We start from the raw sequence: 22734 nt of genomic DNA on the forward strand, positions 1-22734 counted from the left end.
CTGGAGAAGTGAAAGCTGTTAATATGGGAGCCATGTGCTGCTAGGAAGCAGGTGATGTAAGGAGAAGATGGCACTCAGAGCCATTGTGATTGCAAAGCCTCCTCTGACACAACGCCCATGAAGGACATCCAGGATGGGGAGCCAGCCAGCTGGAGCTGTTCGGAATGCAAGCAGCTAGGAAGAAAGGGCAAGGATCTGGTTACTGCACAGGAAGCAGCAGATAGCTGGCTCCCCTGGAGAACAGACAGTGCTCTGCACAGCTGAAGCCACTCAGTGGGATCAGGCACCAGCAAGTTGTCCTTGCAGTAAGCCAGGAATCAAACCCAGCAGCAGAAGAGGAACTGGCCACTGCAAAGACAACAACCGTTCATGAGTATCAGTCCCAGGCAGAAACATAATATGGCAATACTTAGTGACCCAAGTCTGAGGATACCCAAACTGAGGGTACTGAAGGGAGCAGACTTATTCAAAATCGACTCACAAGAGAAGAATGGATTGAACCACCGCAGTTTTGGCAGTACCATTTATTCAAGAATGGAGAGCAGACGTCAGGTTCTTTCTCAGTGTCATGAAGATCTGCTTCAGCATCAGGACTACACCACCTACCATTACTAATGGCAGCCAGCACATCCCTTTGCTTTCCTGGATCTTTCCCTGCCTGCTTATGCCTAGAGCAAAGCCTCTGTGATAGACCTGACCGCCACTGAAGTTGGTGCAATGCCCCAGTCTCTGGTTCAGGAATGGTCAGAATGCAGAAAAAACTTCCTTTCTTCTAGTTTTCAAAGAAATCTATCATCTCTTCCTTATCATTCCATCATCTAATACTGCCTTCCCGCTACCCCCCCCTCCCCTCATCATCTAGTCTGCAAAACCTGCTTCACAGCTTATTTCGCTTGCAGTATTTTGGGGCCTTTCTTGGCCTTGTTCTTATGGTCATGATTTTTCCGTCATCCCTTGCCTGTCATTTGAACCCTGCTATACCGAGTACCCTACACTGTCTCAGCTGTACATCAGTTTGTCTTACTTCTTCCTCCCACTCTCAAAATCCCATCATTGACTTCAGGTACATTTCCAGCCCCTGAATCTTCTCCAGGCATGGCACTGCATAGTACTATATAAAATACTAACTCCATAGCATTGCATATTCCAACACTTATATATCCTGTACTCTTCACTTCCTTTGTCGCATTTAGCATTTTCACTAGCGCTGCTTCTTTCCTCATAACCAGAAAAAAAAGAAAAAAACCCACAGCAGTGAAGTGCACTGTAAACATCCATGCAGACGCCCTTGTTTACTGACTCCCACAGCTTGATGTGGCCCCAGCTTTTAAAGCTTTCTCCTAATGTTAGGCTAAGCTGTGACTGAGGGCAGGGAACAAAAAGCCACACCGATCTGACAAGAAGTGCCACGCAAGGAAACCACAAATCATTACCCATCTTACCACACAAGCACATTAATTCACTGAAGATGAACAGAGTTTTCTCCGGGGACACAGTCTAGAGCAAAACTCTAGTCCCGTTCACTATCTTCCTTTGGTCAACTAGCTTCTTGTTGACCTTCATCATTTTGATTATTCAAGAAATTGAGTTTTATTTGATTTTTCATAGTAGACATCATTCTGTATCTTCATTAAGCACTTAGGCAACAGAACAGAGAATAAGCTTACTGAATTTTCAGGTAAGCTTACTCAATTTGTAGTTGAGCCCACAGGATGCAGTTTGATAAAGACAGATGCAAAGCAACAATAACTTACTGTGTAAATGCAAGAAACAAACCAATTGATATCGATAATACTACAGAAAATACTACAGGGCCATACTGCTGTGGAAAAGGCAAATGTAGTATCATGAAGTTTAAGCATGAACACTGCATAACATACATACACATACAGGTATAAAAATTACTTTCATACATTGAATAGGAAAATCCAGGGAAAGCATCTTGTTTCAAGTTTTAGTCACCACATTTCCAAGAAAAATATGGTTAATCAGTTAAGTCCAGAGCAAAATCATAAGAACCAAAGAAAACACAACCTAACAAAAACTAGGAGAAATTGGGGCTGCTTAGTCTAAGAAATAAAAGAAGAAAAGAAAAAAGGAAAGTAGTAACTTCTGGTAACTGAGATGATCCTAACCCAAACTTCTTGCGTTTGCTGCAGACAGGACAAGAGCTAGCTGGCTGAAGGGAGATTTAGGTTAAGATGGTAAGAAAATGTTTCTAACCACTAAGAGAGCTGAGAACTGAGATATGCTGCCTTGCTCAGAGAACATCAGTTACCAGAGGTTTAAAAATGTTAAACAAACCCGTACCAAGAGTTTTCCTGGTACTGTTGAGTCTGCTTAGAGCAGGAGGGTAAACACGATGATCTTTGAAGTCTCTGCTCTTTTTTTCTGCTGTTCAGTGTATCCCCATCATTGATCCCAATGGAATGGAAATTGTAAATTCTTACACCATAGTGCATTTTCTATCCACTAGCACTTCATAAACCTAAGAGCCCTTCCTCTAGGTGATATCAACCGCATTTTTTCCTGATTTGGTTTTGGTCTTCAGAGCTAAGAAACGTGTTCTAAAGCTAACCCTGTCCAAGGAGCCGTGTATATATATATATGTGAGATCTGAAATTGGTGCACCTAATCCTGAAAACAGCACTCAAGAGCTAATACTGTTGTTCTAACACATATTTGAAAAATGTGAGATGACATAAAAAGCAAAGAGGGCTGTAGAAGAGGATCTTCTCATACAAAGTCCAAAATACAAATGAAAGCAGGAATTCTTAGTTACAGAGAGAATGCAACTGTAACAGATTTGTAGCATGTGGTTTAACAATTTCCTTAATGACCCTGTATCAAATGATTTAACTCTACTTTAACTGCTTCGGTAAACTATCCAAAATGCTATCACTGGGCAGGACTGAGCTGATCTAAAGCTCACACTGAAAGACAAGGGTGTCCAACAAAAAGCAGAGCTGATCCCAGACACCCTCCCAATTCTCCTCCCTCCATTTAATTTCATCATTATTTTTAAACCAGGACAAACGTTTGCCTTACTGATTCAGAAGGTTTAACAGTTTCTTATATTCCATCTGTATTTTTGTTGTCTCATCTTATGTGTTTAAGCTTAGGGAAGGAGGGGAGAGGAGGTGGAAGGTAGATAGAGAGTGGGACAGTCTTTGTCTAGATTTGCACAGTGCCTGGCATAAGTCTAGTGAAAATTGAGCTCCTAGTCCCATGAGTAACAAGCAAGAAGTAGTATTCAATTTAAACCGAGGAAGAAGTTATGTTCTAACTTCTCTGTTGCCACATTCTCTGGGCATTTTTTTGCTCTGCTTCCTTCGGTTTTTCCGTATGCTTGCTTCATTTGTTTGTTTCCTCTCCTTTCTCATACCCTTCACAAACTCCCTTTCCTTCTCTCATATTTCCTAACTATCTCCTCCTACACACTCACGTAATACAATCTACATGCAGTCTGGTTTTCTTCCTGAGGATGTTTTTCAATTAAATAGTGAAATACAAATAGCTTCACGCTTCTATGCTTTTATGCTACCTCCACCCAACAGTCATTTTAGTGAATGCACTTTTCTTTTTAGAGCTGCAGTACTTCTATCAAGGTGTAAAAATTAAAGCTTTCTTTATATTTATTACTCTGAAATGAGATATGTGTATTCAGCAATCTAGGTGCAAATACAGTACAGTTTTGAAAATGAAAACATAGGGTTTTCTTATTCCCAAGAGATGCAAAACCACCTTTTTGTCTATTAACAGGCTAGAACTGTACGGGGTCCCCAAACTCCATTTATCCTGCAGAAGGCCCACCCACTGCAGACAACTACAGCATGTAAGAAAAGAATTATTTCATATAATGTATAACTAAAAGGGGGAATAGAAACAGCCCCTTGGTTTGCCTATCTGCTACGTGAACCACAGAGAATAGAGTGCCACGGAAAAATTACGGTCAATTTTAGCCAATGAGCTATTTCGGTCACTTATCTATTTTGAAGGACAATGTTTTTTTATGGCTTAGTACCCAATCCTCCAACAGGTTTGCCCACATGGGCTCCCACCTGTATCTGCAGTGAGCTTGTGCTGTTTGCCACAGTTCTTTGTCAAAATTAGCTTTGCTTCAGAAGTTGTCCAGAAATTACGGACACACAGCTGTTCCCTGCCAGAGAAGCTTCCTAAGAGCAGTTACCTTCACCTGTCAAAAACCCTCTGAAATATGCGTATCAGGAGCACAAAAAGTGGGAAATTCTGCTTAAAAAAAAAAAAAAAAAGATAATACCACAGGACTACAATTAGTTTGTGATACATTACACATTTGCCTATATATATCTATCAAATTTTCATATAAATTTATCAATTTTTATCCATTTATTTAATTAATAAATACGTTTTAAATTCACAGACAGCTCTTATTTCTGACTCTTTGTTCACTTACAGTAAATTTAAAATTACCTTTGGAAATGCCTTCCAATATTACCTGCCATTCAAATGCATTATATTAAGAGTTCTCCCTGCTCATTTTGGGTAAGTAATTACATTTGGGAAGATTACTTTTCTATCACTTACCTCCTGATGAGAAAACAAATCACCAGGAAGTCGTTCCAGAAATGAGGAGAGTGAAAAAGAGGACTTCTTTCCTTGCACATCAATAACTTTGAGATGCTCTGGGGAAGGGCTCAAGAAGGCGTAAAGTGCTTCACTCTGGCAGAGTCTTTCATCAGAGAGCAATTTCTATGAAAGAAAAATAATGACAGAAACAACGTATCAATTAAATATTTCTTGTTAAGGAACAACACGTATCAGGCCATCCAATAAAACTGATTAAGACATGGATCAGATGTAGAGCGAGGGAAAAAAAATATCCATGTCTCACAAAGATACTTCAAGAAGCCAGAAAAAAAAAAAAAAAAAAAAGGTTCTCATTTCTATGGAATATGTTGTGAAGTGTTGTAGTTAAGTGGCAATTACAGGATTCATTATTAGTATTTCTTAATCAATCAAAGTTTAAATTAACTTACTACTAGAGAAATAGTCACTACCGGCCAAACTCATCTCAACTTCAAGCATTTTAGACAACTTTGACATTTTTAGCATCAAACCTTACATCTGATCCATTTGTTTTAGGCTCTCTCTTTAAACAACAGAGAGAACACATCCACTCAGTTCTCCTGTTTAGATATCTGTTGGTTTTGTCTTTGCTTTCTTACCTGGAGAAAGTTATTTAGCTGGTTCTTGGATTTCTCCATGAATTTCTGGTCTACAGATTTGAAGGGCAGCTTGCTGAGGGAAGGCAACTGAACTTTCTTTAATGATGGAAAACACTGCGGATGAGAAAGGAGAGCTCACTTAATATGCATGTGCTGAAAACACAGATGGTTCAGAATGGAAATGAAAAGACTCCTTTGTACTCTCATCTCCCTTCCATACCCCTCTCAGCACCCCGAAACAAATCCTCCCTTACTCGCCATGGGCCAACATAGCTAAACCCTCTCTCTTCACACCACCACCGTTATCTATCCCTTAGCAGCAGACAGGTTCAAGCACTGTAAAAGGAAACCACCTCTGTCCCCAGAAGCTGTCATTTCTAACACTCCCCTGGAAGCCAGAGACAAAATCTGGTATTTAAAGCAGGCTCTTGCATGACTGTGCAGCACATATACCATTTTGACATCAGGTTAGTTCACTAAAACATTCATTATTAAGCCCCCCCCCAAAAAAAATTATAAACAGGTTTTATAAGCATCTGGCAGAGGCCAGAAACAGGCAGATGGAAAACTAGCTCTGAAAGGCTAAAAGCCAAAAGGCTGGTATAAGAACTAGCAGTATGAAATTTTTATCTGGTTTTCCCCTCTCCAAACATCATTCTGACAAATTTTAGCAATCTCCCCTAACCAAGATTCGTACCTCACTGAGTTTCCGGTGTAGGTTCTGAAACTCACTGAGCTTCCGAGGAACACTCCAGTTCTTAGTTTCAGCTCCACCAACTTCTTGTAAACTCACCATGACAGAGTAACAGGGCACTTGTTCTCCATTCTCTTCTAAAACCTTGTGGGAAAGGAACCAAAAGGTAAGGTATACCACTTTGAAAGCAAACAGTGGAACATTTGGGCTGCCAGACGGGTTGGCTTGCAAATTCAGTTGTCATCAGTCCAACGCTTCTCTTGTGGTTTGAAGGCTACACATGGAGCAGTACCCTTAATGAACTAAACTTTACCCAAAATGCTGTCAGTCCTGAATCAGGCCTCCAGCTAACCACTAGTATACTTTACATATGGCTTTGCAATGCTGTCCATCAGCAATCAAATCTCCCTGACATGTCTTTTTCAAACAGCTGTGCACCTACCACACAGCCTTCTGATTGCTGACCAATACTCCATCTCTCCCATCTGCATTTTCCTGAGTGTTCCTGTGCTCTCCCTTTATCCCCAACACTTCTTTCCCAGTGCTTGTGCTGAGGCTCACCCACACACCAGGCACAGCAGCTCTGCAGCTGGACCTTGCAGCAGCTGGTGCCATCTCAGAATGATTTCTCTGCTCACTTGTGCTATTCTGCACGCACAGAACATGTGGCATCCATGCTGTGTTTATTCCTGAGGGACTCACAGCTTTATGAAAATCCTAATAATCAAGCTGTAAACAGCCAGAGGAAGGAGGAGCAATTAACCAAATAAGAAAACTACAGCAAATTAAGTTAAACGTTTTTCTTGAGACAATGGCAGCAGTGTGACCATATTACTTCTTAATTTGAGGAGCCACCCAGAATTTCATCTTTATGTCCTAATGGTAACAGATTTTTGTTTACTTCTGTTTATCTTAAGGAAACAGCTAAATAGATTATGAAAGGAAAATAAGGGGAATTCATAAAGCACTTTTTTTGGCCAAGCCAAACTCTCAAATGCTTCTGTTAATATACATACAAATAAGAGAAAGCTAATTATAAAATACCACCCTCACACCTTCTGAGAAAAGTAATACCTTTTAAACTTTTGCAGTGTTGGGTTTTTTTGGTTTGTTTTTTTATGTATGTGGTGTGGTTTTTTTACAGAATTTTTAACTAAGCCAATCAGGGTAAGAATAAACTTTAAAATTCATACAATTATGACACATTTTCTAAGAAGCCTGTAAAGGTCTGACAACACTTAATGCTAGTGACAGATAATCTGACAAGCAGTTGCATGCAATTGTAAAGACACACCGCTAAAATGTACCTTCACATTTTTATGCTATTCAGAACTGTACAGGGAAAATATTCCCTGTGATGCACTCCTCTCCTAAAGCTGCACATGGACCACTGGGAAACCTGGTCTGCAGCCTAGGTTTCACATCTCTAAAACACCAGCTGCAGCAGCACCCTGACAGAACACAAAAGCACCAACATGAACATCTGAAAATGTGTCTGGTTCCCAGCACAGCTATTTGGGAAACTGCCTTTCTCCTGCCAGACCACTGCAGAAAGAGATGCTTGAGTAGCCTCCAAAATGTAGATCAGAGGGACCTGGCACAGAGCAGCGACTGGGATCTCCTGGGACAGTCCCTGCCCTGTCTATGCCTGAACTAGACTGGATTTGTGTTTGCAGGTGACTCACAAACACCTCCTGGCAGCCACTTTGAGAACTGGGAGATCAGTGCTGAAAATGCTGATTTGAGTCATGCATATCGTTCTCCATTACACATTCATCCCTGGGACAGGGATTTGCATGGGTGTAGTAGGGTCATCTGAACCGTAATTGTCAGGAGAGCGTCATCCCTCCGGAAGCACATTCTCAAAATGGGAGGACTCTGTAATCTTCCTGCTTTCAAGTTAAGATCCATGTGCAAAAAAAAAAAAATCATTTAATTTAATAATAAAATCATTCTAATTACTAGACTGGGACACATTACAACTTCCTTCAAATAACCTCATATAAATATCTTAAGAAGATCCTGAAGACTTTCAGAATGCAGAATTTTTGACCAACTTCAGTACTTTTGCATTTGTTTTTCCAAATTAATGAGTCAACTGGAAAACAGAGAAACAGAATGTTAGGTGGTCTACTAAACCAGGAGGTCTAGTCCTTTGCTGTAACAGGCATCATATCATAAAACTGCTATGATGAAGGAATTCAAACCTGTGAAACAATTTTTTTTTCCACCCCTGTTACACTAAAGTCTGCTCTGGACCCTCACCCTGGTCACTGAAAGCCCCCCTTTCGATTTCCAAACTCCTTTCTCATCTGCTCCAACAGCTCTGCACCCCTCATTTATGATGTTTACCCTTATCAACGTGTTTCTATAGACAGCCCTATTCCTCTGATTCTCCCTTTTGCTAAGATAAGCAAACAAAAGTGCTTTCACAGTCACTTCTCATTTAAGCCATTCAAATCCACCCTTCTAGAATGCAACAGCCCAGCACCTGCAGAACAACTGCAATGCTTCCTTGGCTTGAATGGGAACTCCTCTCCCGACGAATTCAAGGGCCACATTTGCCACAAGACAAACTGCACATCTGACAAGCCACCAATCTACCTACTGCTTCCAACCAAAAAGCACTCCAGGGGCTGGAGCTGAAGACCAGAGTTCCTGCTCAACATCAAACCCCTCATGCCTCTCTAAGACTTCACTACACTTCTAATATTCCCATCCTAAATCTCCTCCAGCTCTGATTCTTCATGAGCATAAACTTAATGTTTGTGCTCTGGTTTGGTTTTCCAGGTCCAAAGGTCCTTTGATAGTCTCAGCCCTGATTGTTTCAGCACTGGCAAGGGCTCTCAGAATTAGCCCCTAGGATGGCATATCCAAAAGTCCTTTCTCAGCCCCTTTCCTCAGATTATACGAGTCTTCCAGGTTATTCACTACTACTTATCTGGCAAGAACAGAATCAGCCCTCAAGTACCCACAGAGGCTTCAGGCTACTGAGTTTTTTGCACTGGCAGCAACTCCATAGCCTCAAGACAATGTAAAGATTAATTGTTTCAGAATTTACCGTCTACTAGCATGCCATAGATGCCTAGTCCACAAAGGGTAAAGATTTCTCCCTTCTCCCTGTGAGGCACAAAGTCCCAAAGTGGGTGGAGATATGACCTAGGATGTTGAGACACCTACAATCAATTAATAAAAACTACAAGGTGTATGCCAGTGGTGAGCACCTCTTACTGGGTTGTGTGGTGTGGTAAGAAACATGCAGTGAAATACTGCAAAAACAAGTATTATTAAATACTTTCCAGGAGACGCTATAGCTGTTAGCTGCAGTAGGTAAAATGTAAACTTAACATTAGCAAAAACTGTAATCGTTCAATAAAGTAACAAGCTGCCAAAGAAAACCATTGAATCACCTGCTAGAAAAACTAAGGGCTGATCCAGACATCTGTCAGGAATGACTAAACATTAACAAAAATTAGCCCAGTTATTAAGCCAGTGAAGAACTGTAGAACTCACCAGCAGCTTCCTTCAGAGCAGCTCCCTGAAACAGCCCACCCAAGCTGTGCGGCAGTGAAACCGGCTAAACAGACTGATGTTTAAAAAAACCACAAAAAGTCCCTTAGAAGTCGCTTCTAGATATATAAAGACCATGCAGAAGGTGTATTGAGTACACCTCAGTTCACAGGAACCCAATTTGCTTAACTTCCACTGAGCATGAACATCCTAATATCCAGTACAGCTAAATGAGTAAGACAAGCTATTTTCTTCCACTTCATTCAAAGCTACAAACTCAATTCCTTATGAAAGTAATAGATTTTTTAAAAGATATTATGCTCTGAAATAAGTCTTTCTTTGGACAGAGGAAGCAGAACGTCTGCTACAATACAACACGATGCAAGGCCAAAACCATTAAAGCAAGTAGAGCAGGTTAGGTTACGTAGCTGTAAGTTTACATGTCATGTGGCAGTGACTCATGGAATTAAGATGAGTTGTTACCATGGGTCCCATCATTCTTCATGTTCCTACTGTCTTTTTTTCAACCTCTACCAGCCAAAACACTGAGTCTCCAACAATAGTTTTATAAGAAATATCAGTTACCAAAGGACACCTATAGGTTACATTTTTTTTTTTTTTTTTTTTTTTAAAAAGTAAGTATTTCACACACAGAGCTAGTGCATTTATATAAAGACTGAAAGATTCAAACTAAGAAAGTACAAACAACAGTTTGGACGCACAGTTTTTTTTCTCAAGTTTTAAGTAATTGTAGTTTTGCATGCATTTTCTATTAACCGGTTTAGTAAATCCGTTTAAAAGGTCAATGACAGGCTATTACACTTTCAACTCAAATTCTATAGCAAAATTTACTTTTAACTAAGCTTTTCTGCAAAAAAAATATGGCCACCAAGCTTTTCTCCATTTAAAACCACAGAGCTACATGCTAATTTTGCAAACAGGAAGGCAGTGTCACCTACTCATGCCCCCCGAAACCATCAACTGCAGCCAGAACGCTCCTGAGCAATTAATTAACATGGATAACTATAACAGTCGTGGTTTCTCCAGCTTACTCTTTGAAGCACAGAGCTGCAAATGGCACAATTAATGCAAGCCTACATTTAATTATTCAGTCCAGTACTACCTGTATTATAGTTAACGCAGCAAGTAATTAGAAGCCTCCCCCAACCTCCCTCTTATTTAGCCACACCATCTTCTCATCTGGTAGTGAGGGAGACACTGGGCAGATCTGTATGGTACCCCTTACCAGAAAGCTGCCTTTCTGCAGTTCTGCTGCACACAGTATTGCTGGTTTTTAAAACCAGACTTCAAAAAGGTAGAGAGCACTCTTAAAGACAGTTTAAGACCCTCACTGTTCTCAACCAGGTCACCTGCAGACAGCATTAAAGCAAAACCAAACCCAGATATTTCTACATTGAGAATTTGTTTATTAAAACGGCATCTTAAGTTTTTACCCTGTTGGATTTTTTTCTTCTTTCACAGACAATGAGTTTGACCGTTGACAGACCTATCAATAGTTTGTAAGAGCTGAAGATGCAACCAAATAAACTCAACAGCACATCATTTTTTCTCCAAGAAAAATTACCTCAAGGAAACTACTTAGATAAGACACATCTTCTTAATAGCACGGGAAGGCAATCCAGTAGAGATCCAATTAATCTTTATTTCACTGAAGTGATATTGTCAAGACGATTGCTTATGTACGGTGTGAGCCCACAGTTACTATATAACGTTTATTGGGCAAATGTTGATAGAAAGCTATGAAATGGTAATACTTTTTGTTTCCGTTACAATTTTTTTTACATTCATTCCACAATTGTCTGCCTACACCCAAACAGAAGAGCAGAACAAGACTGAAAAAAAAAATATTAACTTCTCCTTTACCTTACTCACAGATTTAAAGCGCTTTCTTTCTGGTTATCTTAGTCCCTTGAAACTGTACTGTTGTTAAATACAATAATACAAAACATAGTAAGTACTGCATCTTTGAGACTTAGCAGACACGCAACTGCACCCAAGCGTGATAGCATGGTAATAGAACGAGAGAGACTGTTCTCATGAACACCACCACCCCTAAGGTAGCAAATTACCCAATGCCCAAACCAGTTCACGTACATGTAGGTACTTTTATAGCTCCATTACAACAGGGCCTGACAAACATATGTTTTGCATATATGCATCACAGCAGTCACTGGGGAAACAGAGGAAGAGTTAAAAAGAAGTTAGCGTTTCCTCCCTGCCCCAAGTAAACATGAAGCACACACAGTGTACACCAAGGTAAAAGGAAAGTATATACAGGTTTTTATTCTTCTCTTCATGGAAGTTTGAACTGACCCAGAAGACAAAGCCATAAAAAACCCCAAACATACCTCGCCTGAGACAATGAAGGCTTTCCACATGCCAAGATTCTCACACCACCAGTCCGTTCTTGCAATGTGCAGCTGAAGGTCACTGTGCTCTCTCTCCATCAGAGTAATTTCATCCTTCAGCTTAGAAACAATCTGCAGAGAAAAGTTTATTGATCATAATTGCTAAGAAAAAGTTTGAGCAATACGCCTCATATCTTCAGGGACACTATTCAGAAAAAGGTAAAGGTATGAAAGCAGGGAGAGAGAGAATAATTCACGGGGGGTGGGGGGTGGGGGGGGGTGGGAGTCTTAAGTGAGAGAACCTATGATGCCTTTTATAAATTTGTGGAATACACAGTAATCCTAAAGAGTCAACTCCAATATTAAAATAAAAAACTACTTAGAAGTACGTCCTACTATTGCACTATCAGCATAAAAGGCACTTTAGATAGGATTACATATTACACACACACACACACACATTATATGTTTTCTACAAATGTGAAATTACAATCACTGAAATATGCGTTACTGAAGACATCCCCCTTACCATTTTCAGATACAGAAACCTGGGAACAGATTTCATTTCTAGGAACTTAGCTATGTTAACAATCACTCAGAAAATTACTACTTAATTCATTTAAGTTTTGGAAAGGGAGGGATTTATTTTTGTGGAAAGCATGCATTTCAAAAGACGTTCTCATCAAGACATAGCTCACAGTCATAATCTCATAAAGGATAAATAGCGTATCTCATGACATCAACAAAAAAACCAAGTAACCATAAATACTACTAGAAGACAGCATGACAAGAAAAGGGGGAAGTATACATAAGATGTGACATTAGAAATACAGCAAAAGAAGCTAACGCTTTCTTTAAAATATGATAGCCCACATAGTCAAACTTACAAGTCTTAGTTGTAAGATTTAAAACACGTGGTACATCCTGCAGAGCTACAGTAATTGTCTTTTTCAGAATTTTGTATCACATAAGATGTAAAATACTACCTACACATCTACAGCTGTATGACAACTTTCTGGCATATACCTAACCTTCGGAATAATTTTGTATTTTACTATATTTACTATGGGCATACAGACTGCTCTGCAGTCACCTTACACTGACTCCTACAAGTGGCATCCAGGAACAATCAATAAATACAGAACTGGTAAGGTTTCATTATAAGTAAATAGCTACTACGCTTATAAAACAAATACTGAGACTTTATAATGATACTGGATCTATTTTATTATTCTGTTTCAAAGACGTATATATTTTCAAAGACAAAGAATATTTTAGGAACAAAAAAATACAGGGAAAACCCCACTACTTTCTAAGGGGTACAATCCCCACCTCCTCAAGACCTTAGGTGTAGAAAGAACATGGCTATTATTTCTCAAGAATGCAAAGGGAACATACAAGTGCTACATCCATGTGTATGCAACAATACGTAAAGGTTTAGTTATATAGTACTTTTTTATATCAAAGAAAAAAAAATCAAAACTATAGTGCTACAGAAACAAATGGCATGGTCTAACTCACACACACAAGCATGCTCACTTCTGTTTAGTACTTCTCACTCTTTGTGGTGGTGCATCTCGCCCCCTCCCCTAGACCACCCCCCACAGTCTCAGGAATCCCCTTTAGGCCTTAGCCCCTGTGTAATGAGTTCGACAGTTAAGCATCTCTTGACTGTACCAGCAACACCTGCGTGGCTGAGCTGGGAGACAGCACTGACAGCCAGAAACATTCTTTACACAAATCCTAACATCCCCAAAAGCACTGGAGCACTCCTTACGTGAATCATCTCCTGATGAGCCTTGCAGCCCACTGTCACTGGGATTGTGAAAAATTCCAGTACTTACCAGCTCAGATTGTGGCCAGGATGGAAAAGTCCTGTTGACTAAAAGCCAATCATCTCTGACTCTATGAACAGTGGTCCTAAGTGAGGACCATTTCGAGCTCCTTTGGTCCTTTGAGCTCTCCTGGACTGCAGGGGGCTGCAAACAGCATCTCCCTCTGAGCAGGATGCCTCTCAGAGCTCCCAAGCTCGCCGAGTTAGGAGGACTGTCACCAAAAGCTGACGCCAGCCTGGGCTGATAACCCCACTCCTCAAGGCTCAAACCTTTGCCCGCTGAGAAATGCAAAGGCGTTCAACATGAATATTTCACTGAACTTGAGGAGAATTTTTAGCAGGTATATATACACCTTTGTACAGCTGTACATTTATCTCTATATTTTTGTGTTTGTACGTGAGTTGATTTAGGTACCTCATAAGTGTAAGTATTACCATTTCAAATCTGTAGTTAAACGGATTTTGTCATTTAAGTAAATCCTACTTTGTAAGTATTAATCATGGACTAAGTGCTGCTAAAATCCTATGATCAACCTTAAACTGTGAATGTTCCTTACATTCCTTTAGATACAAACTGTTGTCCAAGTCGGACTAGGATCGGATCTAGCCACACCTAAACTCTATCAAGAGTTTAGAAAGCAAGGGGGGTCCACTCTGAACCTCATGACTCAGATAGTAGGGTCGCCCTTGTCCTTTTACATCTTTAGTCTCTGTGTAAATCATTCCAGATTAATTTTAATTTGATTCGTCTTTGTGTAATTTCTCTATGTAATAAGTAACAGAGTGAACCTCGCTACCAAACTTTGTGAAGTCACAGTCCTACAAATTCATATTAAAACTACTTTGCTAATACCTTTGATGGTGATTCTTTAACATTTATGGCCCATGGTGCAAATTTTAACTTTACACCTAGTTAGTTATAAGAGTACCTCCTACAATTTTTCCAAGTGACTTTTATGTTCACTCCTGGTACAGGTCCACTGGAAATACTAAAGATCTGAACAAGTTAACAGAAATTTCCTCCAGCTTCCACATAACTCCTGATAGAGACTGAGGCACTTCTCCATTCAGTAAGGTCCCGGTTAATTTCAGTAATTGTGTCACAGTTTTCTTTCAATATAAGGCTTAGCAAGCACCAGAAGGTGCTCTGCGTGGGGAACGTTAAGATGTTGCTTTGCTACTGACAATGACAAGACCGAACTCTAGAAAGAATGTGGTCCTGCACATTTACTGTGGCTGCACAGGATGGCATGAGACAGCACTCACAAACACAAGGGAGATAGCCACCGAGCTTCGGGCACGAGACATGCACCAAAGTCACAGACCTCCAAAGATCAAGGTAATTTTCTATGGCAGTGGGCCTTGTACATTGGAGACATTGCCTGAGACCGCTTACCATCTTTCTACTCTTTATATTCCAAGAAGGAACTGAAACGAGACCTCCCTACAGAGCATTTTCTTTTAAAACTAGCAGCGTTTCACATGCAAGTCAAATGAGCAGTTTTCTTCCCTGGCTGACTGGCATCTGAGTTGCAGGGTGCTAGAAGTCACTTGAAGATGCACATATGTGTTTTGTATGGGTCTCACAGCAAACATTTCAAAAAGAGAAAACAACCCAGGAACAGCTTGAGGTTTAAAAGTTTAACACAAAAAATGTACATGACATTCCCCTTCATATGGCACAAAACTGTGGAATTTTTAGAAACAGTTTTTACTTCATATGACCAAGAACCAAATTTTTATCTGCCACATCCGGAGGTGGGGGGAAAAAAAAAAAAAAAAAAAAAAAAAGTCCTTGTAACAAGGTGCTCTCACACTGTCAACCTTAACAACCCATTTAAAAGCTCCACAGGTAAATGCTACTGCAGTAATACAGGCATTTAAAAAATAAAGGACACACAAACACATCAGTGCTCTTACTACTCTGAAGAGCAATGGTTGGATGACAAGTAAAAGGTATCTTCTGCCCGCTGAAGCCACACACACAGCAGAGCAGCTGTGAGCGGGACACACCAGAAGAGCTGCAGACACATTTCCAGTTGTCTGTGGTAACCTCTGGCAGAAGGGAGATGCAAAAGAGACAGAGGGAACAAAGCTAGCCAGTGTGGTCCCAAACACTACTGTCCACGTCTTTCTGCTGGGGCAGCAGAGAATGAGCAGGGTGTCAACCGCTACTCAGACCAGCATCCTAGCACTCACCCCTAGTGAAGAAACAAATGTATGAAGAACCCAGGTCCTGGACAATGACTAATGCCCATGTACATTTTTGCTATCCCTCGCAGGAGGCTGTTTTAGGGAGATACCTGGCTACTTGTTAGTCTCTAACCACCACCTACCAACCACATTACGCCTGAAAAACTTGGCCCGACTGCATCTGAACAACAGTCCTGTAGTATCAGACTCAGTAGGAATGCAAATGAGTTGGCCTAAGCCAAATGCAAATCACTTGCTTCTGCCCGAATATGTTCTTAGATTGCTTAATCGTTGCACTTTGCAAATAGAAAAAGATTTTTATTTTTCATTCAAGCCCGGAGAGCCAAAGTTTAATGTCCCTCAATTTTTTGTCTGATGAAAGCATGCTTTGCAGACTTCTCCTGCTCCTTATAAAGGAAAGCAGTCACTTTTACAGATTCAGGTGGTGTGTGTCCCCCGCCCCTTGATTAGAACAAGCCAGTTACAACTGCAGATTCTGAAATTGCGCTATGCTACCAGAACGCCAGCAGAGGGAGCAGAACTAGCACATCCCTCCGCTGCAGTGCGCCAGACGCGGCAGGGAACATGAAACAAACTGCCACAAAGAACTACGCAAATACAGGTGGGTACAGCAGCAGTAAGGAAGAAATACTATAGATCACCGTCAAAGCTGCAAGCCCACTGGGAGAGGTCTTTATTCTACGACAAAAAAAAATAATATTTGCAATTTTAGTTACATCAGCTTAAAAAAACCCCTAAAAAACCAAATTAAAAATAATAATAAAAAAATTAAAATAAGCTAATTTCAATTTCTATAACAGACCGATTGAAACAGTAATCTGAGCTGTCCAGAAAGAGCCTGAGACAACTAGATATTACACAAACATACACATAATTTTATTTTTTTTTTTTTAAGGGAAGACACTAAAGGTAGTTACCTTTTTGTCGGGTTTTGGTGAATTACATATGGAATTTAGAGCCTGTTTTTTATATTCAAGCTTGTCATTTAGCTGGCGAAGTTTATTTACAGCATAACTGGCCTGTTCATTAATTCTTGTGCTGCATTCTTCAGTAGCTTCTTCGCAACCTTGGCTCTAGGAATAAAGGATGAGGGTAACTGCATCATTAATATGAAAAAGGAGAGTTATTGTTTGCTCCAAAAGCTTTTATGTATAAGAACTCTTATTCTTGATACAGAAAAAAATGTAGGTATAAGAGATTCTAACAGATATTCCGACCATCAGATCCAACATGAAACATGTCTGTTAAAAAAACCTGAACAAGCACACACCCAACCAAACACACAACAGACAAAGCCTAATACCATTTATACTACAGCTCTTTGGGAACTCTTGCCAACTATGTAAAATGACCTTCAAGCTAAAGCTTTAGTGTAAATGAGAGGCAGAATCAAAGTTTATTTTAAAAGCAACAGCAGCTTAGTAGTCATAATCAATTTTCAGAGCCAGATAGAAAAGCAAATACTTCACTCTGAGCTGAAAGATAACAAGACAGGGGAGCGGGGGGGGGAACAGGGACACGAAACCAAAAAAACCCCTACAGTTCTAACAAACAGTCCTGCCTCCCACAAACCTTCACAAAACAGATTTATCAGCCTGCAGAACAATCTAAACCAAGTCCTTTCTCTGCATGAACAGATTTTACTGCTGTTTTTAGAAGTGTTAATAAAAACGTGATAAAAGCACATACGCATTACTCTAAACTGATAAATAATTTTCTTATATTCATTCAGACAAACCAATAGCTTTTTCCATCTTGTGTACTACAGGCATGCGAAAAAATAGTTTCACACCTTTCAGTGACGTTCTCATTAACATCATCTGGCATCTGCCTCAGTCTCCTTTCTTACTGTGCTACCCCAAACAGGCATGAAGACCTTGAGATCCAGCAAACAGCACTGTGATGTTACTGTTGCCATCTTCAAAGATCTCTGAGGTCTGCTTGTGACTGAACACATCTGTGGGAAGCTATGAATCTAATCACATGAACTACAGTTCTCTAATTATATTCCCACTAAGCAAGCTTTATCTGTATGTAATGACAAGCTAACAGAATGAAGTCTCATTGTCTGCTAAATTCTGTGAGCTTTAGAGACAATCCTACTGTAAATTCTGCAGTATTTTACATCTTAGTAAAAAAAAAAGTCTGAGAAGAGATACAGTAGCAACAAAAATTAATCTTCTTAGTATAATCCTCATAAGGGAGGGCAACAATGCAGAAGTCAGGAGTTCTAGGCTAAGAAATCCATGCATGCCCTTTTCCAGTTCTGCATTTGCCTGCTATGCGGCTGAGTAAATAACATTAGCTCTATGTCATGTCCTTTGTTCCGTCTATTCTGCACAGACTGTAAACTCCTCAGGTCTGAGACTGCCTCCAAGCACATGTACAGAGCTCACAGAAGCTCATCATCATCTCCTGGCACTACAATAATACAGATAATTAACAATATCAGGTGTTACTCAAAACACTACTACACAGACCCATAGAAGTAAAAAAACCTTAACCTTTTTAGGAAGCACAGAGGTCAAAAATAAACGAAAATTCTATTTTTTACACTGAAGAATTAAAAGACTTTTCATATGAGGTGTGGTACTAGTAATCAAAGGATTGCAATTAATTACAAAACAGTAAGGCCCTGCTCCCAGAGATAGGCTGCATGGCTTCTGCCATTAACATTTCAGACACTTACAGCAAAATACACTATTGAGTCACTAGGTTTATCACAAAAATACTAGAATTACAAGGTAACAAGTTACCTGTATCCAAATTACCAAATAAACAACACACTCAAAGCTGAGATCGTAAAGGATTGTGCTATCTTCCCTTGACTGCTAAACTGATAATAACGACTTCCATTTCTGTGAGTGCTGCAGAACACAGACTGGGGCTCATTTTAGCAATCTGACACACACAGCATTGATGCAACCACCAGACCCTCTTTCCTCAGTGCTGAATGCAGGCACCGCTTGCTTTTGGGTTTTTACATCTGCTCAAGATCTTTCAAAGGAGGTTTGTCCAAGGAGTGAAAAGTCATGACTGATTGAAAAGAAGAGAAAGCTTGTTCCACCTGCAGTTGAACCAGCAAAGTCTGACCTTGCCCTGTTTCCTGTCTTCCAATTTGATCTCCTCGTGTTTCATCAGGGCTCATCCTTTTGTCCCCCCTTCCACAATGACACTAGAGAGCTTTTTACCTATCCAACTATAACAGTGGAATTTATAGAAAATTAACATCAGTAACTCCCACAGTGCCACAGGAAGCGAGAACCTGAGACATTCAAAACTCAAACTAAAATGAAAGCAATTAGTATCTGGTAACACTATGGATCCCTCCAGAAACATCAGATTTCTCAGCTGTAGTTGAGGGAGGGGGAGCAAAAAACCCCAAACCTATTAGCCAGTAGCACATTTTCACCAACATTTGAAAGACCACTGGAAACTTCAGAAATAATCTATTCTCACCTCAAAGACCCTGAACCATGGCACAGAGCCATCAGGATTGCTCTATTTGAGAGATGCTCTAACAGTATATGCTACTTCATACTTAATTTGTTGTTAAAAATGCAAAAGAACTTCAACTATATAAGCAAACTTGGCAATACATTAGTCTTCAAGGTTTCACAGCTGACACAGCCCTCAAATCTGGCAGATACATATCCAAGGACTCAGACAAAGGACAGATGATGCTGATGTTAAAAAAAAAATAATCTAATTTTTTGGCAGCTATAGTAAATGTTATCTGACAGGACAGCTAGACCTAAAGTGTTGTGTCAGTCTTCTTAAGAGAAACTGTTATCTCTCTTAGACTGAATATATATAGAGATTAAAAAGCACAACGTTTAATACTTAGAAAGTTCTGGACAAAGTCCCAATGACTACAAACACAAGGACAGAAAGTCTTTGAAGTACCTCGTACCCTCAACACATAGCTGAGTTAACAGTGAGAAAAATAGAAAACGTGTCTTGGATCTTTTATCAAGGAAAAGATTACAGAGAGAAGAGTGAAAGTTCAGCAAGCTCTCGAAGTTCATATTGGAAGTAATTTACTTAGAACAGCTCATCTCTGCAGATCTGCTGACAGGTGGACTACAGAGACGATAAAAGCTCACTACAGAAATTAAAGCCATATTTAAGCGGTAAAATACAAAAGCCTTGGGTTCTGGAAAAATTGTTTCTAAATGGAAGAATGCAGATCAGCACCTCTGGATTCTGCTTCTTATTTGTCCATTTAGATCCAGTATTAGACAAACTATCCCACTTCATTGTGCTCTGAGCAAGTTCACATGTAAAATGAAGATATCCATGCTGATCTGAAGTGGCAGCCTGACAAAGATGCTCCCTAGTCTGAGAGATGCTCTTGTCAAAACGTTCTTAGATAAATATAACACAAGTTCCCCTGACATGACCGATTTAGAGAAGCCACTGTAAAACCTGCCCCAAGAGATCTGCCATTAGGTTATTGCTTATAACATTTTGAATGCTCTGGCTTACTATTTACAGTTTTAGTGCTATTTTAATCAGTTCTATCTTCCAACATAGTCTACTAATCTATTCCATAAATAAAGAGTACTAAGGTTGTATTTTTTTCTTTTCTTTTTTTTTTCAACTTTTAACTAGGAAATGCACAGGGGACAGGGAAAGACAACATTTAGACAGAAACCTACTAATGTTTCACCTTGTTTCAGTGTTTTCAGCTTGGGAACATACCAGGTTTACCCAATGGAACTACAAGAGTGATATCATGTATAAACACATCCAAAAAAAAAAAAAAACCAGTCCAAAGGTCAAGGACAGAAGATGCTATTACGTGCTTTACTCAGGATCATCTGCAGATCACCTTAAAACAACAGTGAAATTGTCCACATGACTCACCACTTCGTCTTTGTCCTCAGGAGTTAGCTGAGCAGAACTTCTTTCTTCTTCCTTCTTGACTGATCTCTCATATAAATCACTGACAATGAATGAGGGGTAGTATCTGTCCTTTAGAGTCTCATAAACATCTGCCTGAATTCTGTAGAATACTTCAATGCCTTTATTTCCCACGAGACTTTGCTGTATTTCTTTATAAAGGGATTTTTCCACAGGTATTTCCCTGTTTTCCACAAAAAAATTCTGATAAATTTCACTCACCAGTTGAGGTATTTCAGCCTAGGAAGCAAGGAGGGAGAAGAAGGGAGAAGAGAATAATGAAAAAACTTTAAAAATATAAAGATGAATCACGATCCAGGTGCATAATTTGAAGGATGATCAAGCTAATTTCACTCCCAGATGTATGAGAACACATCTGTGACTCTCTCACTGAGATCAAGCACTCTGCCTGAGCACCTATGCTAAGCAGTCAATTTCACAAGATAAATACGGATATTTTTAAAGTGAAGAAACAGCTGTGCTCTAAAATTAACATAGCTTCTGCACCCACTGCTTTTAAAAGTATGCTCCAAAAGCTGGTATTAAAGGGGGCAGGGGTGGAAGTGCTAAAGCAACATTCTGATCACCATTTTAAGTTCAGATTGTAGAGTTCAGCTGTATTGGCTCTCCTGTTTTCTGCTGGATAGGACCAACTCACTTTATACATGACTATAATTCTATAATTGGGGCGGGGGGGGGGGGAGAAAGCAAAAATAACAAGGAAAAAAGCAGAACCAAAGAGACATTTACTAGTACACTGGGCCAGGTATTTCCACTGAGCACAGAAGAGCACACAGGATTGAACTTTGTAATAATGAACAGGAAAGAGGCAGTAATGCTGCACAATCCTTCATCATCTCTCTAAATTAACATCCCTCTAAACTGACTGCAATTACAAAGGTTTTATCCACTCACTCAGTACGGCACAATGTTCTTGCCTGCCTCATATGACAGTATCGCAGCTACACGGCTGCATGATGCTACTTTTTTGTAATTAAAGCTGGTCCATGGAACATAAAGGTTGCCCGTCACCACAGGGGCAACAGGAGCACAGTATGTTAGAATCTCTTTAAAAAATGGTAAGTCTTGAATAAAGGCACTACACAATTTGTTTTGAAAGCAAAGAGAGAAATCACAGCTGAAAGGTCATAAAATGATTTATAGCACCTTTTCCAGTCACGAGCAGTTTGCAATCAAAACTGATATACAGCTCTCTTCACAGTGCCTGACAAAATCTTTTTATAAACACCTTCTAGCCCGAGTTGGTTGTTAGCCATTTCTTCAGATTATATCAATGGTTCATTAATCACGATCCATAATTTGCTGCTTTGGTTACAGGACATTATTTGTATTTTCCAATTGATTAGAATCTTTTTTCATAGGAGAGTAATAAAATTACAGTGAATAAAAGGTTAACTGATACTTAATAACGAAATTCATATTTCATGCTAGCATGAATCCCAGAGGTTTAAAAGTTTTCCCCCCAGATCCACCCCACTAGTCACGAACAGAAAGTTTGTCCTCTACATTCCTGCTCTGCACCATTACTCCAGGATACTTCTTGCAACTTTAAGTGGTATTTCCTATCCTTATTTCAGGGTTCTCATTCCTTTATTTTTCACTGTATATTGTTGTATATTGTATATATTTGTATTTTTGTATATTTTTTGTATATTTTGTATAATTGTATATAACTAATATAATTGCATATTAATATACAATACAAATTACAATATAGCATCGTTGCTTCCCTCTAAACAGTAGCGCAGCATTCCTGGAGAAACTTAGCTGCTTATAAAGCAACAGAACAGGGAAAGGAAGGGGTCTTAGAAAGCAAAATCTCTCTTTCGAAAGGATTAAAAACCCCACATATACACACCATTTCATGGTTTGGGACTGAATGGACTACCTGTAACTGGCAAGGTGAAAAGTTTACATACAGACTATCAAGCAGCAACGTACTTTAAAGTTTCACATGAGCTGATACAACTAAAGCCAATA

General features: G+C 39.7%; 1 protein-coding gene across 2 annotated transcripts in view; it reads right to left on the reverse strand.

Moving 5' to 3' along the window:
- Positions 1–22734, reverse strand: part of SNX25 (sorting nexin 25) — an 88286-nt gene that overhangs the window by 6700 nt on the left and 58852 nt on the right. For both annotated transcript variants that reach the window (XM_037398683.1, XM_037398690.1), the window contains exons 9-14: positions 20698–20973; positions 16746–16901; positions 11781–11912; positions 5905–6045; positions 5208–5321; positions 4567–4731 (exon numbers count right to left, since the gene is read on the reverse strand). In XM_037398683.1, coding sequence (XP_037254580.1) covers positions 4567–4731; positions 5208–5321; positions 5905–6045; positions 11781–11912; positions 16746–16901; positions 20698–20973 — 984 coding nt within the window. The remainder of the gene's footprint in view (positions 1–4566; positions 4732–5207; positions 5322–5904; positions 6046–11780; positions 11913–16745; positions 16902–20697; positions 20974–22734) is intronic.

This window comes from Falco rusticolus, chromosome 1 (genome assembly GCF_015220075.1).
Source record: "Falco rusticolus isolate bFalRus1 chromosome 1, bFalRus1.pri, whole genome shotgun sequence".
Taxonomy (NCBI): domain Eukaryota; kingdom Metazoa; phylum Chordata; class Aves; order Falconiformes; family Falconidae; genus Falco; species Falco rusticolus.